This window comes from Daktulosphaira vitifoliae, unplaced genomic scaffold (genome assembly GCF_025091365.1).
Source record: "Daktulosphaira vitifoliae isolate Bord-2020 unplaced genomic scaffold, ASM2509136v1 Scaffold_1, whole genome shotgun sequence".
Taxonomy (NCBI): Eukaryota; Metazoa; Arthropoda; class Insecta; order Hemiptera; family Phylloxeridae; genus Daktulosphaira; species Daktulosphaira vitifoliae.
The window spans coordinates 57923299-57941028 of NW_026099572.1; the positions used below are offsets into that span (position 1 = coordinate 57923299).

Genomic DNA, 17730 nt, shown 5'->3' on the forward strand with positions numbered 1-17730 from the left:
ACATTTTTTTGCTACTGAAAGATTTTTAAAATATAATTTACAAGGTTGTATTACACACAAAATATATATAAACACATATTAATTTTTTATAAAATAATATTAAATAAATGAGCATCTAGACAACAATTCTAGAAAAACTTAAAAGTAATAAGTAATATTTCTGGTAGACTTGTAAATGTGATTCAATTAACGACAACTTTAATATTTAAAGAAATCTTAATATATACATGAAAATTTTGTTTAAGGTCTTAATTAATTTAGCTTACTATGTATGTCGGTATCGGTATTCAATTCTGTTGTGGCCATGACTGTTTTTTCGTTCTCTTTAATACAAGCAAAGCTCTTAAAATGTTAAACATATTATAAAATTAATATTTATTGATTTTTAATTGATACACATTTTTTTTCAGTCACCTAATTTCTCTAGAAAAAAGGTTATTATTACAAAAATTAAAAATTAATATTGTATTAAAAAAACAAAAAATTGCTTTTTTATCGTCCTAAAATATATTCACAATAAGACAATATATTCCCATTTTTCACCTCATACAACAGGCCGGGACAACCCGTTTATTTTTTCAACCAAAATTCGTTTACTGGTTCTTTTTAGTACAAGCAAAGCTCTTTAGATGTTAAACATATTATAAAATTAATATTTATTAATTTTTTATTGAAATATGATTTCTTTTCAGTTACCTAATTCCTCTACAAAACAGGTTATTATTATAAAAATTAAAAATTTATAATGTACTAAAAAAAAATTGTTTATTTATCGCTCTAAAATATATTCTCAGTTACCAGATTTTATATTTACATAAAATACTTAATAAATAATTTTTATTTTAAAAACGTTTTTTTTTTTAGAATTCTCTATTATCTGCATACAAAGTAAATGTATAATTTGTTTATTGTAGTTCATTAAATGAGTAATTTGATAACAATCATTAAAAAGATTTTAAAGATAACTCAATAGAAAAGTATTTTTTAAATATTGTTATTCGAAAAAATCTAATCAACTCTTAAATATCATTTCGAATTTGAATATGTATTCTAAATTTCTGATTCTTTATTATGATTATTTTATTTTACTTTTATACTACTATTATTATAGTTATTTCTCTTTTGCAGTATTCAATTTAATAATTGGTTAACTGAAACTTCCATGTTTCTCTATCACTAGCCTTCTCTTCAACTCTTGATATGAATTACATCCTTGATCTTCTATTATCTGACTTATGTATTGCAATCTTGGTCTTGTTCTATGATTTTTTCCATTGGTTATATCTTCTAAGATTAATAATAGCAACCTATCAAGTCTTAAAGTATGACATTTTAAATTATTTTGTCTTTTCTATATACTATATATTAATTTCTTCTCAGATACTCTTAATAAAACTTCTTCATTAGTAATTCTATCAGTCTAACATATCTTTTTTATCCTCCTGTAGCACCACATTTTGAATGCCTCTATACTTCTCATTTCTTCTCATCAATAGTCTATGTTTTGCATCCATAGAAAATAATGCTGCAGATGTATGTTTTTAGTATATTCTTTCTAATATTAAGGTCAATGTTTTTTTAATTAAAAAGACTTCTTTTCTGTTTAAATGCCACCTAAGCTTAGCATATTCTCTTTATAATTTCCTTTTTGCATCTCCCATCTTAACTCTACAGTTTCATTGTCCTTTAATTTAGTTTTATTCTTAAGTTATTGTCTCTACTACATACTAGGACTTTCGTCTTCTTTGCGTTTATTTTCACATGTAAATATTTTTTCATCACCTTTTACAATGTTCCTAAAATAAGATAATTTTCATTTTCCGCTATTATTGCAATGTCGTCTGGAAATCTCAGCGTGTCTATTTTGTGATCATTTACCTTTATTCCTAGCTGTGTCCTTTTTCTTGTAATATCCATGGCCTCTTGAATATAATCATTAAATATTAAAAGTGATAATATACATTCTTGCCTAACATCTCTCTTTATTTTGGTCTCTTTTTGAATATCGGTCATTTTTATGATTTCTATTTCATTTTTATATAATTCATATAGTAGTTTTCTTTCCGTGATTGCAACTTCAGCTCTTTTCAGCATTTTTATCATTATATGCACACCAGGATAACTCCGACTATCTTTGACATGGTTTTTGAATCTATTTTTTTACCATAATGAAATCTATTCGGTACCTTCCCACATTTCCTGGCATTTTCCATGCGTACCTTCTCCTTAGATGATGGTAAGAACAAGTATTTGATATTACCAGGTCATCTTTCGCAAAAAATGTTATCAACCAAGAAAAAATATCTCAACGATCATTCCACTTTCCTAGTCCATATATTCCCATAATGTTTTTATTTTCTTTTCCTTTTCCTACTATTGCGTTACAGTCACTCATAATGATTAAATTTTCCTCTCCTTTAATAGTTTCAATAAATTTTTCCATTTGTTAATATAATTTTTCTACTTGTCTATCATTATTGCTGGAAGTTGGCTAATGAGCTTGTAAAATTATTGTATCTTTCGGTTTGGTTTCTATTTTGACAAAAAAAACCCTTTTACTAACTGCATGTAACTTCTCAGTTTCTTTACAATGTCTTTTCCGAGCATTATGTCTACTCCTACCATTCCAGAATGACTGATGTACCTGAGTATATAAATCTGTACTTTCCACTTATTTATCTTCAGATTCAGACCATCTTACTTCTGAAATACCCAGAATATCGATGTTGTAGGGTTTGCATATTCCAGGTTGTTATTATACTATTTCGTCTACCTACCTTGATCATTCTTTCCTCTATAGTAATGTCTAACTGGATATCCTAATGGGGGACTATTTTAACTCCTGAATCTTTTACTTGAGAGAATGTCTTGTTTATTGCTGTTATTAAGATCTGCTGGTTATTGTTTGATGTGTAGCTGTTTTTACCTCTAAATATATTATCTGCACCTATACTCAATGTTGTAAGAGTTGCTGTCTAACTACGATTCCCATTTTTCACCTCATACAACAGGCCGGGACAACCCGTTTATTTTTTCAACCGAAATTCGTTTACTGGTTCTTTTTAGTACAAGCAAAGCTCTTTAGATGTTAAACATATTATAAAATTAATATTTATTAATTTTTTATTGAAATATGATTTCTTTTCAGTTACCTAATACCTCTACAAAACAGGTTATTATTATAAAAATTAAAAATTAATAATGTACTAAAAAAAAATTGTTTATTTATCGCTCTAAAATATATTCTCAGTTACCAGAGTTTATATTTACATAAAATACTTAATAAATAATTTTTATTTTAAAAACGTTTTTTTTTTTTAGAATTCACTATTATCTGCATACAAAGTAAATGTATAATTTGTTTTAATGTAGTTCATTAAATGATTAATTTGATAACAATCATTAAAATGATTTTAAATATAACTCAAGAGAAAAGTATTTTTTAAATATTGTTATTCGAAAAAGTCTAATCAACTGTTAAATATCATTTCGACTTTGAATATGTATTCTAAATTTCTGATTCTTTATTGTGATTATTTTATTTTACTTTTATACTATTGTTATTATTATAGCAATACCGGAAAAATTTTAATGGGATCAGCTATAATTTATTCAACTATTTAAAATAATTTTTTTTTTCTGTGCACTAATTGTTATGAAAGAAAGTATTGATACTGACATGTCAATTTTATTTTTAGAATCAAATGATCACTAACACAGTAAGTAAACTAACGTATGAGAAGTCTTCAAATTTTTTTTTAGTGTTATATAGGCTATTTAGGTCTTTTACACGCTTTAACCAGACTTCTCCATACATTTCGGTCCATTGGATCCTCCAATCGCTTTGTCTCGTCGGTATCTAAAATATTTAACTCAGCACTGTCTAGCCGCCACTTGCGAGGTGTTCCGCTTTTTGCTATTTTGTTGGGTTTTAGATTAGGACATTTTGTATGAATTTTTCACCAGCCCACCAGATATTTCCAGTCTACTATAATCGTTTCGCTATTAAGAACAATCCAATATTTGGTTTGTTATATAACCTTTCTAGTTCATCGTTCTTTCGTTTCTCCTAGTCCCCATTTTTATTTCGAACACATACGTTATTTTTCCGTAAATTTTTTTTTTTTTAAAGTGAGTAGTTTCTCTTCGTCCCCCTTTATTGTGAATCATGTCTCACATTCGTACATTACTATCGATCTGAGGTAGAAGAGATACTATTTTTTTTGTAGCTTTGAACCGTAATCTAGAGCTGAGCATCTTTTTCGTGGAAAAATAAGCTTTGTTTGCATTACTTATTTTTAACAGAATTTCATTGTGCATATTATATTTTGTATATATATTGACCATATGTCTAGTTATTATTACATATTTAGTTTTATTCTCATTGATAAAGAGGTAGATTCTGTGACTAGACTCAATTAGTTTCTTTATGACCTTTACTACGTCGTTTTTTGTGTCTTCTAATATTACGATGTCATTCCCGTTCGCGAACATTATAGTTTTGCCATTCATCTCCATTTCGTGATTCACTGATTTATCTCCAACGGTTACGGTCCGTGTTCAGTAATTAGGTTCCTATCATCATCAGACATAGTGCAGTTTCGTAATTTGTATCCTTCTTTTACCGATTTACATTGCATATAAAAAAGTCTAAGATTACCTTAATAATTTTCAATGTCTTCAATCGCATTCTTTTCTTTGTTAATCTTTTTTCGCATTATACTACATTGTTGGCCATGTTTATCGCTTCTTTATAGGTTTGTATTCTTTTCTGTCTTGCATCTTGTAACATTTTTAATCTGCAAATGTTGCGGTTTCTTATTGCATCTTGACAAGCTTTATTAAACCAATATTTTTTGGTTTTTAGCTTTTCTCTTGAAAGATTCTTGGAGCTTCAGTTATTGTATCTTTTATCTTAGCCAAGACTAATTCAATTCCAGATGTTTATGAGTACTTCAATTTATTTAAATCTTTAATAATTCTGACTTGATACATTTGTAATTTTTTTGGGTCCTTGGTTTTATTTCAGTTGTGTTGTTTCTTACTTTGTATTTGTTGTTGCTTTCTTCTCCAGTTTACTGACAGTTTTTCCGAAAAGTCTGATACTACGAGGTAGTGGTCCGTATCCCCTCCCTTTTCTCTCCCTTATAATTTCTTATATTTCTTATACATGATTTATGTCGCCTGTTTATTGTTACGTGGCTAATTCGGCTCTTAGTTATTGTGTTAGGGGATCCCATGTCTGTTTGTAAATATATTTTCTTGGGGAAAACGTACTGCTTACTACGAGGTCTTTCGACACTGCAAAGTTAATGGCTCGTACCCCATTGTCACTATATGTCAAATGTAGGCTTTCATGTCCGATAGTAGGCCTATAAGTAGACTAACGTACAATCTGTGCATTTAGATCTCCTACAATAATCTTTACTGTATTTCCAGGTAATGAGTTGTGTGCGTTCTTTAAACTTTCATATAAATCGCTCTTTACTTCATTGTTCTTATCTTCCGTTGGAGCATAGAAATTCAACAGGACAATATCCCATATTTATCCTTTTACATTTATAAAGCACATTCTCTCATTGATTGATGGAAAACTTTTTATGTTTGGCAGTATTAAATCGCTGACTAGGAAACCGACACCATTTCAATGTCTATTACTCCTCTATCTACTCTTAAAAATCGTGTGACTGCCTGATTTACCACTGCTGTGTTCTGGCCATTTTACTTCCTGTAATAGTACTATTGGTATATTATACCTGGTCACTTCGTTAATCAATATTTTTAAAGCTCCTGGCTTCAACAAATTTCTAATATTCCATGTTCCGATCCCTAATCTCTTGCTGTCTTTTTTCCGTTTTACGTCTTGTTTTCCATTGAGACTGTCCCGAGTCTTTATTTTTAGATTCACCAAAATATGTTTTTTACAAGGTAAGATTGTTAGCCTTACGCTAAACCCCCCCCCCTTTTGGAGGTCCAAATCATCCCAATCAATTAAGATCAGGGTGATGACTAAACTGAACCAACTTGTTAAAGTCATTTCAGTTTAGAGTTTAAGGCCACGGGTTCACCATACCCTAACCACTAGTTAGTGGCCCCATGAGGGATAAAAGATAAATTTAATATAATTTATTTAAAAAATCTAATAAGCCAATAATTTAAATAAATTTTGTGAAAAAACAAACGAATATTAGGAGAATAATAATTTGATTTTTCGATTAATATTAATCTATCAATATATTTATTTTATTTTTAGTTTTGTGAGTGGAATAACATAAAAAATTGCGAAAATATAAACAAAATATTTCCAGTTGATTGGCAATGGCAGAAAGAAAAAGTCATTCTTTTAGAAATTAATTCAAGTTATGTTATTAATGATTTGCAAAATATTTGTACGAATAACAAGCTAAATGATTCAAATTTAGATTTAAACGTTATTAAAATTGAAAGTGAAATGAATTGTTTTTTCAAAGCATTATCTCTTTGTATAACTGGAAAAGTGATACATAATCGACATATACAATCTAAATTAGTTAAAGTAATAATAATTTGATACACTTTAGGATGTTTATAATTAATTTTGTGTGTTTTTGTAGTTTCTGAATTTGTCTTCAAACTATCTAGAGTTCTACGACGAAAACACAATACAAAGTCGAATAAATTATTTTTTATACAGGGGTAATAATAATTTTTAAATACAAATGAATATAAATGATCCTTTAATTTACACTGGTAAAATTAATTTATGATTAAAAATATGATTAAGTAGTTTATTTTTCCCTAGAGTAAGCTAATAATAATAAGTACTCAAAATTTTAAATTTATAGAATAAAAATAATAAAGAATTTTTTTTTAATATTAAAAATATTTTTTAAATTATCTAGATTCTAAAATTTAAATATTTTTAGTTTTTCCTGTAGGTGTGGCTGAGTTATATGCTGCAGCTGAAATGTTAAAAACGTCTATTTATGTTTTTGCTAATAAAAAATGGTTCTTTATTAGTAAAGATGGAATAAACGGGCAAATAACAAATGAACAGTGCCTGTATTTAGAAAATCCTTACAAAAATCATTTTAATGTTATTGTTCATGGTTAGTTTAAATATTGATGTAAACGTTTCTCTGAAATATATTTTTTATTTAGTTCTCTATTTATTGTACTATTTACCTGCTAGTGGCGTTGCCACCTTATAGCCAATATCAGTAACTAGTTGTTTTAAAATATTTTCAAATTATTGGACGCATTTAATGATGAGTGCTTACATAATTACATTACATTATCATATGTCGAAAAAACTTGAAAGTGAAGCAAAAAAATAGATATAGTATACTTAACACCCAATTTAAACATATTACTATTATCTCTCATTTAGTACGTTGTATTTTTGTATTGCTATCATATTTGTCATAACTTGGACAGTAAAACTTAGTTCATATTACACCAAAGAGAAATAATGTATTCAAAATAGTATATCATAACAACAGAAATTTAGTCTCAAACCATTTAACTTTAACAAACTGTAACCGACAAACGATTGATCGCATAACAAGAATTTCATTTATATGAACAAAGTTGTGTATAATTTTTTTTCTATCATAATATCAAGTTAAAAATAGGGATTTCCATTTAAGCAAATAAAAGTTAAGCTTTTTTAACCATGCAGGGATGAAAAAACAATTTTTTACAATCTATTATTATAGAGTTTTAAGAACTTATCACTTTTTAGTATTATAAAAAAATAAAAAATTCTCAATAGTTTCAGAAAAATTAGAATCTTGCCATATTTATACTACTAAATATTTGTAATTTTATGATTGCACTATATTCCAATTTATATATTATTATCACTATAATAAAATCTTATATAATATTTATTATTTAGAAAGTAACAGTGAATAATTAAGTTTTATTTTGAATGTAAAATTTTATCCCCCAAATTTTTTTTATAATTAAAGACATATAGATCTGTAATTATCAATAAAAATAATGAGTTCAAAGGCATAATGAATGCCGGACAGTCCGTGTTTTAGGCTATCCCCATAATGAAAAAGTTATAAAAATCTTTTATTTATTATTTTTTGTATACTTGTTATTAAAAAAACTGAATGGAAGTAGGATAGTTGGGACAAGTATAGATGTTATCTGATAGTGATTAAAATCACTAATCATAAGGAACGCTATGATGCAAATTTGTGATAGTCTTTAATTTTAAGAAATTGGTGGATTATTCAAAAGCAAAATTCTAACACAAAAATAATTAAGGAAAAATTGCAAAAAAATCATTATCACAGGCAATGATTTTGACTGTTGATGTAAATATTGATGTAAACAATTTTATGAAATATATTATTTATTTAGTTTTCTATTTATTGTACTATTTACCTGCTAAAGACGTTGCCATCTTATTGCCAGTATTAGAAACTAGTTGTTTTAAAATTCATTAAAATAATTTTTTCAGATCAGACTATTTTCATTAAAACTTGAATTTTACAATATTTTCAAATCATTAGATAGAATTATTATACATTTTATTTGTTAAAATAAATTATTAAATCACTTAATTATATTTTACATAATTGTATGGAACTAACTCCTTATTCCACTAAAAATGTTTACTGTCACCCGATGCAAATCATATAATATCACAATTTTATAAGAGTATATAATACTCATATACGCTTAAAAATATTTCTGTTTCAATAGCATAAGTCTTAGACATTGATTTATTGCAGAAATATCTTGTCATCTCATTTTTCTATATTTTAAAATTATATCACATTATGGAGTAATTCCGACATAATTTGATTTATAAAGATGACATTTAATGCAGAGTAACATTTTATGACATTTTACAACCGATCTGTCGAACTTTCCAATTAATTTTTTGCATGGACCAATAATAATTCTTGAATTAGTTAAGTTAAGTAATTTTTAAATAAAAAAATTAATATTTATAAATATTTATGCAGCAATAATAAGAATTAAATAAGAATTAGCATTAATCGCTTTATTTTGTATATATCAAGTTTTATTACCACAATTTATAACTTTCATGTACAATATTTCTGGATAAATATTATAAACAAAGCTTGTTTTAGTGTTCCTTTAATTGAAAGTTGAAAGGATAACACGACAAGAAGTAGACAGAATATGGAATATTATTAATATTTCTATATAAGCATATTATACAAAACATAAGGTGTTATTAAAATTAATGTTACNACATAAGATGTTATTAAAATTAATGTTAGTAACACTTAACTAGACTAAAATATATACATGATTACATGAACTTATAATTTAGCATTAACGTAAAATAACAAAATAAAGACGACCTTTAGATCCAATAAATGATAGTGACCTGATTATGGCTGGATTGCGAGTTACAAGACTTGTTGCAGAAGGCGTTCCACAGCGTGGAAAAGTTATCGTCTCGGCGATGGCGAATTTTCGGCGTATGCGAAGGTAGGCGCGTATACCTCTTTGCGGTGCTTCAAAATAGCACAAAATAATAAAAAAAGAAAATGAAATGATGATATATCATTCAATACAATATTGACGATATTAGACCGAGCGTTTTAATTGCGAATAGAAATACTAATGACGCGTTTTAAAGAGTCCCATGGAACTCGTTTTAATTATTTTATCAGCGGTCAATCACATCTTGATGGGGCGGTCACAAACAAGGTACCATATAACTATATACGCAACAAAGCTATTTAACACTTTCCTGTTAAAATAAAAATATAAACTATAAATAGTATACTTTAAATTTAAATTTAATCAAATTTATAAAAATCAAAACAATATTCAATAAAATTAGTCAACTGAGCACAAATTGAAATCTTCATACCATACATTTATGATCAATTCTGATTTTACAATTGATGTATTTAACGAGAAGAATTGGGGTTCAATTAGATAACCTAACGCTAGTAAATATTGGACGATCGAATATTAATTGGCTTATTGGCTGACGTGAAATTGCATGCAAAAGTACTATTTTATACTATTGAGATTATCTTCGAATTTTATTTTATAGAATAAACGTGCCCTTCTGTCTAGGTGACTTGACAAGAGACAATTATTTTTAATAAACTTTTGAAGATGTAAAACTTTGTTTGACACGATGGATAAGAAATATTATTTGGTCTAACTATAAACATATAGTCTTTTGTAAAATTTTAATGGTATCGAAGAAAATATTTCTATGTAATAGAACTCACAATAAATATGTTGAGGCATACATTTGCAACATTAAAAATTTACTATTGTCTTAAAACAGAGAAATTTCCTTCATATAAGCTTCATTCAAAAGTTGTGTAAGTTCAAGCAATGTGCATATTGTTCATCGGGTGTAGCTAAAAACCATAAAATTTTGCAACATTATCTTCTATTTCCGTATTTATATCATGTTTTTTTGTAAAAAAAGTTTTCATTTTGAATCCCCCCTTGTGAGCATATAAAGGGACAAAATATTTAAGAGAATTATAAATAAGAATTCTTTAACGGATTAAATCAATTATTAGCTTCGATGCGAAGCTAAAATTTTACCATGATGTGTTTTTTTTTTTTTGTGACTGTTACCTCTTTTTCTCAGCTCTCACCGAACGGATTTCTTTCAATGATACGTCAAAAGATCACAAATCGTATCTAGTCGAAGACATTACCCTTAAAAATTGAAAAAATTTCCCTCGTTCCCCGTAAATGTGGGAAACCTCTAAAAAAATTATAAATTTAAAAATCGCTAATTTTCAAAATTTTTTCAATTTTTTTTACTAAAAACTGCCGTAATTTTTTCAAAAATGACCATATCAATATAATTTTTTTTTTTTTATAGATTTTTGATGTCTTTAACTATCATTTGGTATATTTTTTTTGTAAATTTGACCCTTTATCTGCCCACAGGGGGGAATTTAAAATGACAACTTTTTCACAAAAAATTAACTTTTTCAACTTAACATTTGAAAATGTTCCGGAAGGTCTGACGCTTTTATATATATCTTAAATTAAAGCTAATGTAATGTACTTTATTATGGAAAAAAAAAATTTGACCTCTAGACTTGTCTTCGTGATGAAAATGGCTACTGACTACTATTTTCGTGTGAAAATTCTTGATTTTATTTTTTACATTTTTAACTTTTTAATGCTATAACTTATTGAAAAATGTTTCGATCAACACAATTTTTTTATGAGAAATAATATTGTTTAATAATCCCTTTTTTATTCAGGATATTAATAAGAAAATAGCAGATCATGTAGCATTTGGAATAATCCACCAATTTTTTAAAATTAAACACTATCTAAAGATTTACATCGAAGCGTTTTTTTTTTTTTTTTTAGTGATTTTAATCACTATCAGATATTATTATACTTGATCCAACTATGCCACATCACCACTGTGCCGCGACCACCCTGTGCTAGGTTTTTTTTCAATCTTTTTATCAAAAACATTTTTTACTATTTCTATTACAACATTATTTAAACCCTTTTTAAATTATTTATATATCATTATAGAATTAATATTTGTAAATTATTTTAGAAAAGTTAAAAAGTAGTTCAAAACTATTTGAAAATATTTTATACAAAATCAAAATAGAATAATATTATAAATTCGAATTTGCTAACTGGAATTAGTATTACAGCACCTTACATTTAAACATGTCACATGCTAAATAAAAATTAACTTATCTACATATATAAAATGTATAAGATATTTATATTATTTATAATTACCTTAAATTACCATAGATACTATTAGATTACTAATAGATTAATTTACGATATAATTAGATTACGATAAAAATGCAAAAAAATAGCTTTTCTAATGAATTTTCGGTAAATAGCAATTTTATAAATTAGAATATATTTGAAGTTGAATGACTCTGAAAGAAGTTTCACTTCATAAGCGCTTATATGTAATACAATTTTATTTTAATTTTTTTTAGTTATCACGTGACATCTTTAAATATAAAGTAATGAAATACTCATTCCAGTTAACAAATTTGAAATTATAATATTAATGAAATGAATCTTCTTTATAAATGGTCAAAAAAAAAAACAGATTATCGAGCGCTACAGTTGGCTATGGTCGGGCGTAAAATATATTTTATATAATAATTTAGTACTGTATTTTCGAAAATTATACCTTAATTATTAAGGTATTTTTATTTTAAATGTATTAAATTAATTAATTTCAAATAAAAGAAATTCCAATTAAATTGTGTTATGAGTACACGCATATGAAGTAATACTTCTTTCGGGGTCATTCAACTTCAAATAAACTTTAATTATGTCCTGATTTATAGTTTTATGATTTCTAAATATAACATATGAATAAATACATATTATAAAAATTGAATTTAGATTGAAATTAATGTTCATTAATTTAGTGCAGAAATTTTTACGGAAAAATGATTAAAAAAAAAGAAAATTAAAATCGATTATTCTGACCCTCGTGAAGTTAATTATAATTTCAGTAATTAAATTGAAATTGTAATTCATAGTAGAGCCATTACTAACCAGAAAATTTTTTTTGGTAAAAACAGCCCCATTTCTTTTAAAATACATATTGGATTCATATAAAAGCTGCATAAATTCTCCCTGAAAAAATGTATAACTATTAATTAAATCTTTACTATGATGTGTTCATTTATTTTTTTGTGTCTGTTATCACTTATTCTCATATATCACTAGACCAATTTTTTTGAACAATACGTTATAAAATCACAAATCAATCTAGTTGAAACATTACCTTTAAAAATTGAAAAAAAATCTCTCGTTCCTTGTAAATGGGAAAAATCCCCAAAAAAATTATAACATTAAAAATTGGGCTATTCGAATTTTTTTTACTTAAAACTGCTATAATTTTTTGAAAATAGATGTGTTGAAAATAAAATGAAATTTAATATACATTAATGAAAAACTAGAATTTTGAACTTTATGTTATTTTCAAGATGAAAATGGCTACTATATTCAACAATAGGATATTTTTATATTAAAATACTCGGTTTTGAATTTTATTTTATTTTAAAATACCATACAAGGTATTTTGTTTAAAATACACAGATTTTTATAAATATTCTATTAACATAATTGACATAGCTATAATATTCCAAACTTTTTAGTTACATGTTGCTATATAGATTCCAGCGTTTCCCAAACTTTTTTGACCGCGGCCCGGTACGAAATTTAAAAAATTTTCGTGACCCACCTTATGAAAAAAAACATTTATTTACAAAACAAATTTTATTTTTTAATAAAAATCATGTTATTTGTCTGTTTCTTTCATACACAAAAATTGTAAAATAATTATATAACAAAAACAAATTAAAAAAATATCCATTATATTTATATAAAACTTTAGTAAATGAACTAAACTTTATTTTACACATTTTGGCCTTAGTGCGAATGATGATGTTGTTTGTCATCACATAATAATTTTAAATTAGGATAAAATGATGTTAAATTTATTCTCAAATTCGGTTCAACATCCAATCTGTTCCGATACTTATTTTTTAAGTACACTAAGGTTGAGAACGCAGCTTCACACGTATAAGTGGACAAAAAAGGCATTAAGAATTGTGACCCCTTTTGACAGCGCAACCAAAAATTAATTAGTGGTGTAGTTTCAAACACTTTTTTAAGATTGTTGTCGCATGAAATTTCAATTAAATTATCAACTTCTTGTTCACTAAGATTAAGCATTTCTTCCTTTTCAATTTTGACAGAAAAAGGATCTTTAATCCACATATTATTTGAGGTAATATCCGGAAAGTAGTCATTAAAACTATTTATTAGCATCGAAAAATGTTCTTGAATTGAAACTGATAGCGTTTCAAGTGGTAAAACTTCTTCATCGCAGTTTAAATGGTTTTCAATAAATTTATATGTTTCAAAATATTTAAAATTTCCTTTTGAAAGTCGTTGTTCCCACAGAATCATTTTTTTAATTATTGCAGTGACCTTTTCCGATACTTTGAAAATATTTAAACCAAAGCCTTGCAAATTTATAATCAATTCATTGAATGTAGCAAATATGTCACAAAAATTAGCTACTATTATTAACCATTTGAAATCGTGGAATCTATCCTTAAATGGAAAAATAGCATCTTTTTTAGATGGTGGATGTCCATTCAGAAATATCAAGACTTCATCTTTTAGCTCAAACAGACGTTTTAAAACGTTTCTTTTTGAAAGCCATCGTGAATTACAATATAAAAAAAGGTGTTTATGATCACTTCCCATTTCCTCGCATAATTCGATTAAAAGTCTGCTATTTAATGGACGAGATTTTATGTAGTTTACAAACTTTGATACATTCTTCCAAAGTCATGTTTGAATTTAAAGGCAAGCGTTTTATCACCAAAGCTTATTTATGGATACTACAGTGCACCCATACACAATTAACTGCTAATTCTTGAATTTGTTTAAACAAACCTTTATGACAGCCTACCATTGCACGTGCTCCGTTGCTACTTAGTAGACACATTTCATCCAAACAATACCGTGATTAGTGACAAAATTATCTGTCGCTTTAAAAATATTATTTGAGATCGTTCTTGTCGGCGCCTTTTACAAAACAAAAAATTTTCTTGTATGGTGTCTTCGTCAATATATCTGATAAAACACATTAGATTTGCATTATCCTCAATATCTGTACTTTCATATATTTGCGAGGAAAAAAATTTACTTTATTTTACTTTAGCAACTAGTTCTTCTTCTAAATGTTTCGCGCAATCACCAATTCTCCGTTTAACTGTATTATTTGATAATGGGATCGCTGAAAACAAACTTTTTTCCTTTATTCCGCATAAATTATTTACGACAATTTTTAAAGCGGGAAGTATTAATTTTTCTCCAGCCTTATTAGGATACCCAGTCTCGGCTATTAATTTGGAAATTTCAAAAGATGTCAAAGTGGAAACTTTAATAAAACAAATTTAATTATTGATGATTTATAAGAAAATGTATTTCTTGTACTTACCGATGTGAAGTTGCTATTAATAATAATAACTATTGCTAAATAAAATAAAAAAAAAATGAAAACGTATTAGCTTCTTTTGACACGCGTGAGTTTGCGAGCATGTACCGGAGGAAGCATTATCTGACTATCACTATTAGGGTGGCCCTCAAAAATCGAATGTCTTTTTTTTCTTTACGCTACCCCTTAATTTTTTTTTTATGGTCAAAAAAGTGAGCTGTGCAAAATTTGGGACCGATCCGTTAAGGTTAACCCGTGCCCCCGGGCCTATTAAGTTGAGTCGAAAAGTCAAATTTAATAGAAATAACTGATCTATGTCTCATAACTTTTTTTTCTCTTAACTTAGAATAATAAAAGTAAAACTCAAGTAAAGGAAATTTTACAAGAAATTCAAAAATAATAACTTCAATGTTGTTTTCTCAATAAATAGCCCACAAAAACACTACATACAGTAAAAAACATGTAAAAGTCTTAAAATACGTTATAACTGATTTTGTTGATTTTTAATTATTTATTTTCATTTTATTTTTTGGAAAACGCATTTTCGTTTAAAAAAAGAATCTAGAAGTTTAATTCTTTATGCCAAGTACGATAATTATATTAGATTTATTATTTTATAGACAGTTAATTAATGATTAATTACAAACTTAACAGTTTAATTTAATTGTTATTAACAATTTTTAATTAATTTTTTTTTAAATAATAATAACTTTAAAAAAAATATTTTAACAATAATTAAATTATATTATTATAATATATGTATATATATTATAATATATATATTTTGATAATGTACTTTTTTTACAATTAGGGAATTTTTCCGATAATTACTTACTATTTGTAAAACGTATTGTTTCTGTTCTTCATTTGTAGTTAATATATTAATGTAGTCTTAGATTAATTTAATGCCACGCTAGGCTGTATCATTAATGACTCGTAATTTACTTATAGTATTTAAAGCATTTATGTAACTGTTGTTCGCACTCCAAAATGATGGATCAATTTTCAAAAAATCAGTGTTCAGATTAAATAGTTGTAAATTTGATGGTAACTTACTACCAGTTATTTCGTGGGAATAATTACCAATAAGATAAATATTAGTTCGTAATACTTTAAAAGACGCTAAAAGTATTGTACATTTGTGATTAAAACGTATCATTTAATATATAATAATAAACATGTAAAATATATTTAACGTGTTCACAAATTGTCTGCTGCATTTATACGACACAAATTATGTCAGTTGTCGAAAATAACTCAAATATTCTTATCTTTAATAATAATATAATTGGTACTATCTTAAAGTAATTCAGTAAACCAAAATTGATATATTGATACGACAAAATGTAATAATACAATCAATTTTGTTAAATTTGTAATTAATCATTAATTAACTGTCCATAAAATAATAAATCTAATATAATTATCGTACTTGGCATAAAAAATTAAACTTCTAGATTCTTTTTTTAAACGAAAATGCGTTTCCCAAAAAATAAAATGAAAATAAATAATTAAAAATCAACAAAATCAGTTATAACGTATTTTAAGACTTTTACATGTTTTTTACTGTATGTAGTGTTTTTGTGGGCTATTTATTGAGAAAACAACATTGAAGTTATTATTTTTGAATTTCTTGTAAAATTTCCTTTACTTGAGTTTTACTTTTATTATTCTAAGTTAAGAGAAAAAAAAGTTATGAGACATAGATCAGTTATTTCTATTAAATTTGACTTTTCGACTCAACTTAATAGGCCCGGGGGCACGGGTTAACCTTAACGGATCGGTCCCAAATTTTGCACAGCTCACTTTTTTGACCATAAAAAAAAAATTAAGGGGTAGCGTAAAGAAAAAAAAGACATTCGATTTTTGAGGGCCACCCTAATCACTATACTGAATGACGAAATCATAAGCAAACATGCGCAAACAGCTGTGTGGACAATAGTAAGCGCGCTTTCACACGGCGATAGTGGTATCGGATACTTTTAATTGCACATTTATGTTCGGACGGTCCTTAAATATAAATGCGCAGACTCTGTTCGATTCAGAACCGTACAGAATTGCTTGTAGGAACGAAACTAAAATGAAACCATTCTTTTTTTTTTTATTACAAATTTTGCCGCGACCCATGTGAATTTATCTGCGACCCAGTACCGGGTCGCGACCCACACTTTGGTAAACGCTGATATAGATCATTTTAAAAAGCGGTAGCACAGCGGGGAACGCGGCACAGTGTAGAAGTGGTATAGCTGGAGCAAGTATAGATGATACCTGACGGTGATTAAAATCACTATCATAAGAATTCTTCGATGCAAATCTGTAGTATTTAATTCTAATAGTTTCTGATCACATATTATTTTAAAAAATTAATTTTTTTATTAAAATATATTCATATTCGATATTCATTAAATATTTTGATTGAATGATATTTTTTATTATTCATTTAGACTTATTTTTCCACCTCAAAAAAGTATTAAGAAAAAAATGCAAAAAAAGTTTCGACTGGCGGGGTTTGAACTTCGTACCCCCAGTATGTAAAACTGTAAAATTTACGAGGCAGCCACCATACCCTTGTGTAAGCATTTATGAATAGAAAAAATGGTACAGTTAAGATTAATATGCAGTCAGAAAATTTTATAATTACTATTTATATTAAATTTATCAGAAAAGCTTGAATTTTAGCTTCGATGCGAAGCTGAGAAGGTATTAATTTTACTATGATGTGTTTTTTTTTTATTTTTTTTTTTTTTTTT

General features: G+C 26.7%; 2 protein-coding genes and 1 long non-coding RNA gene across 4 annotated transcripts in view; 1 reads left to right on the top strand and 2 right to left on the bottom strand.

Moving 5' to 3' along the window:
• Positions 1 to 17730, top strand: part of LOC126895262 (uncharacterized) — a 74069-nt gene that overhangs the window by 21678 nt on the left and 34661 nt on the right. The gene's annotated exons all lie outside the window — the stretch shown is intronic.
• On the bottom strand, positions 135 to 12652 carry LOC126895311 (uncharacterized). Of its 2 annotated transcripts, none has more exons than XR_007701631.1 (3): positions 11734 to 12652; positions 10224 to 10358; positions 135 to 342 (listed from the first exon to the last, which is right to left on the bottom strand). It is a non-coding gene; the product is annotated as an uncharacterized LOC126895311 (long non-coding RNA). The 2 variants fall into 2 exon arrangements; XR_007701630.1 differs by lacking the exon at positions 135 to 342 and adding an exon at positions 9254 to 9727 and having other exon boundaries at positions 11734 to 12497.
• Positions 13352 to 14917, bottom strand: LOC126895287 (zinc finger BED domain-containing protein 5-like). Its single transcript, XM_050667000.1, has 2 exons — positions 14690 to 14917; positions 13352 to 14616 (listed from the first exon to the last, which is right to left on the bottom strand). The coding sequence occupies exon 2, from the start codon at positions 14242 to 14244 to the stop codon at positions 13399 to 13401; it is 846 nt and encodes a 281-aa protein (XP_050522957.1). The 5' UTR covers positions 14245 to 14616; positions 14690 to 14917; the 3' UTR covers positions 13352 to 13398.

Coding starts and splice junctions, on each gene's coding strand:
- LOC126895287 (XM_050667000.1), bottom strand. CDS start 14,244: ATGGGAAGTGATCATAAACACCTTTTTTTATATTGTAATTCACGATGG.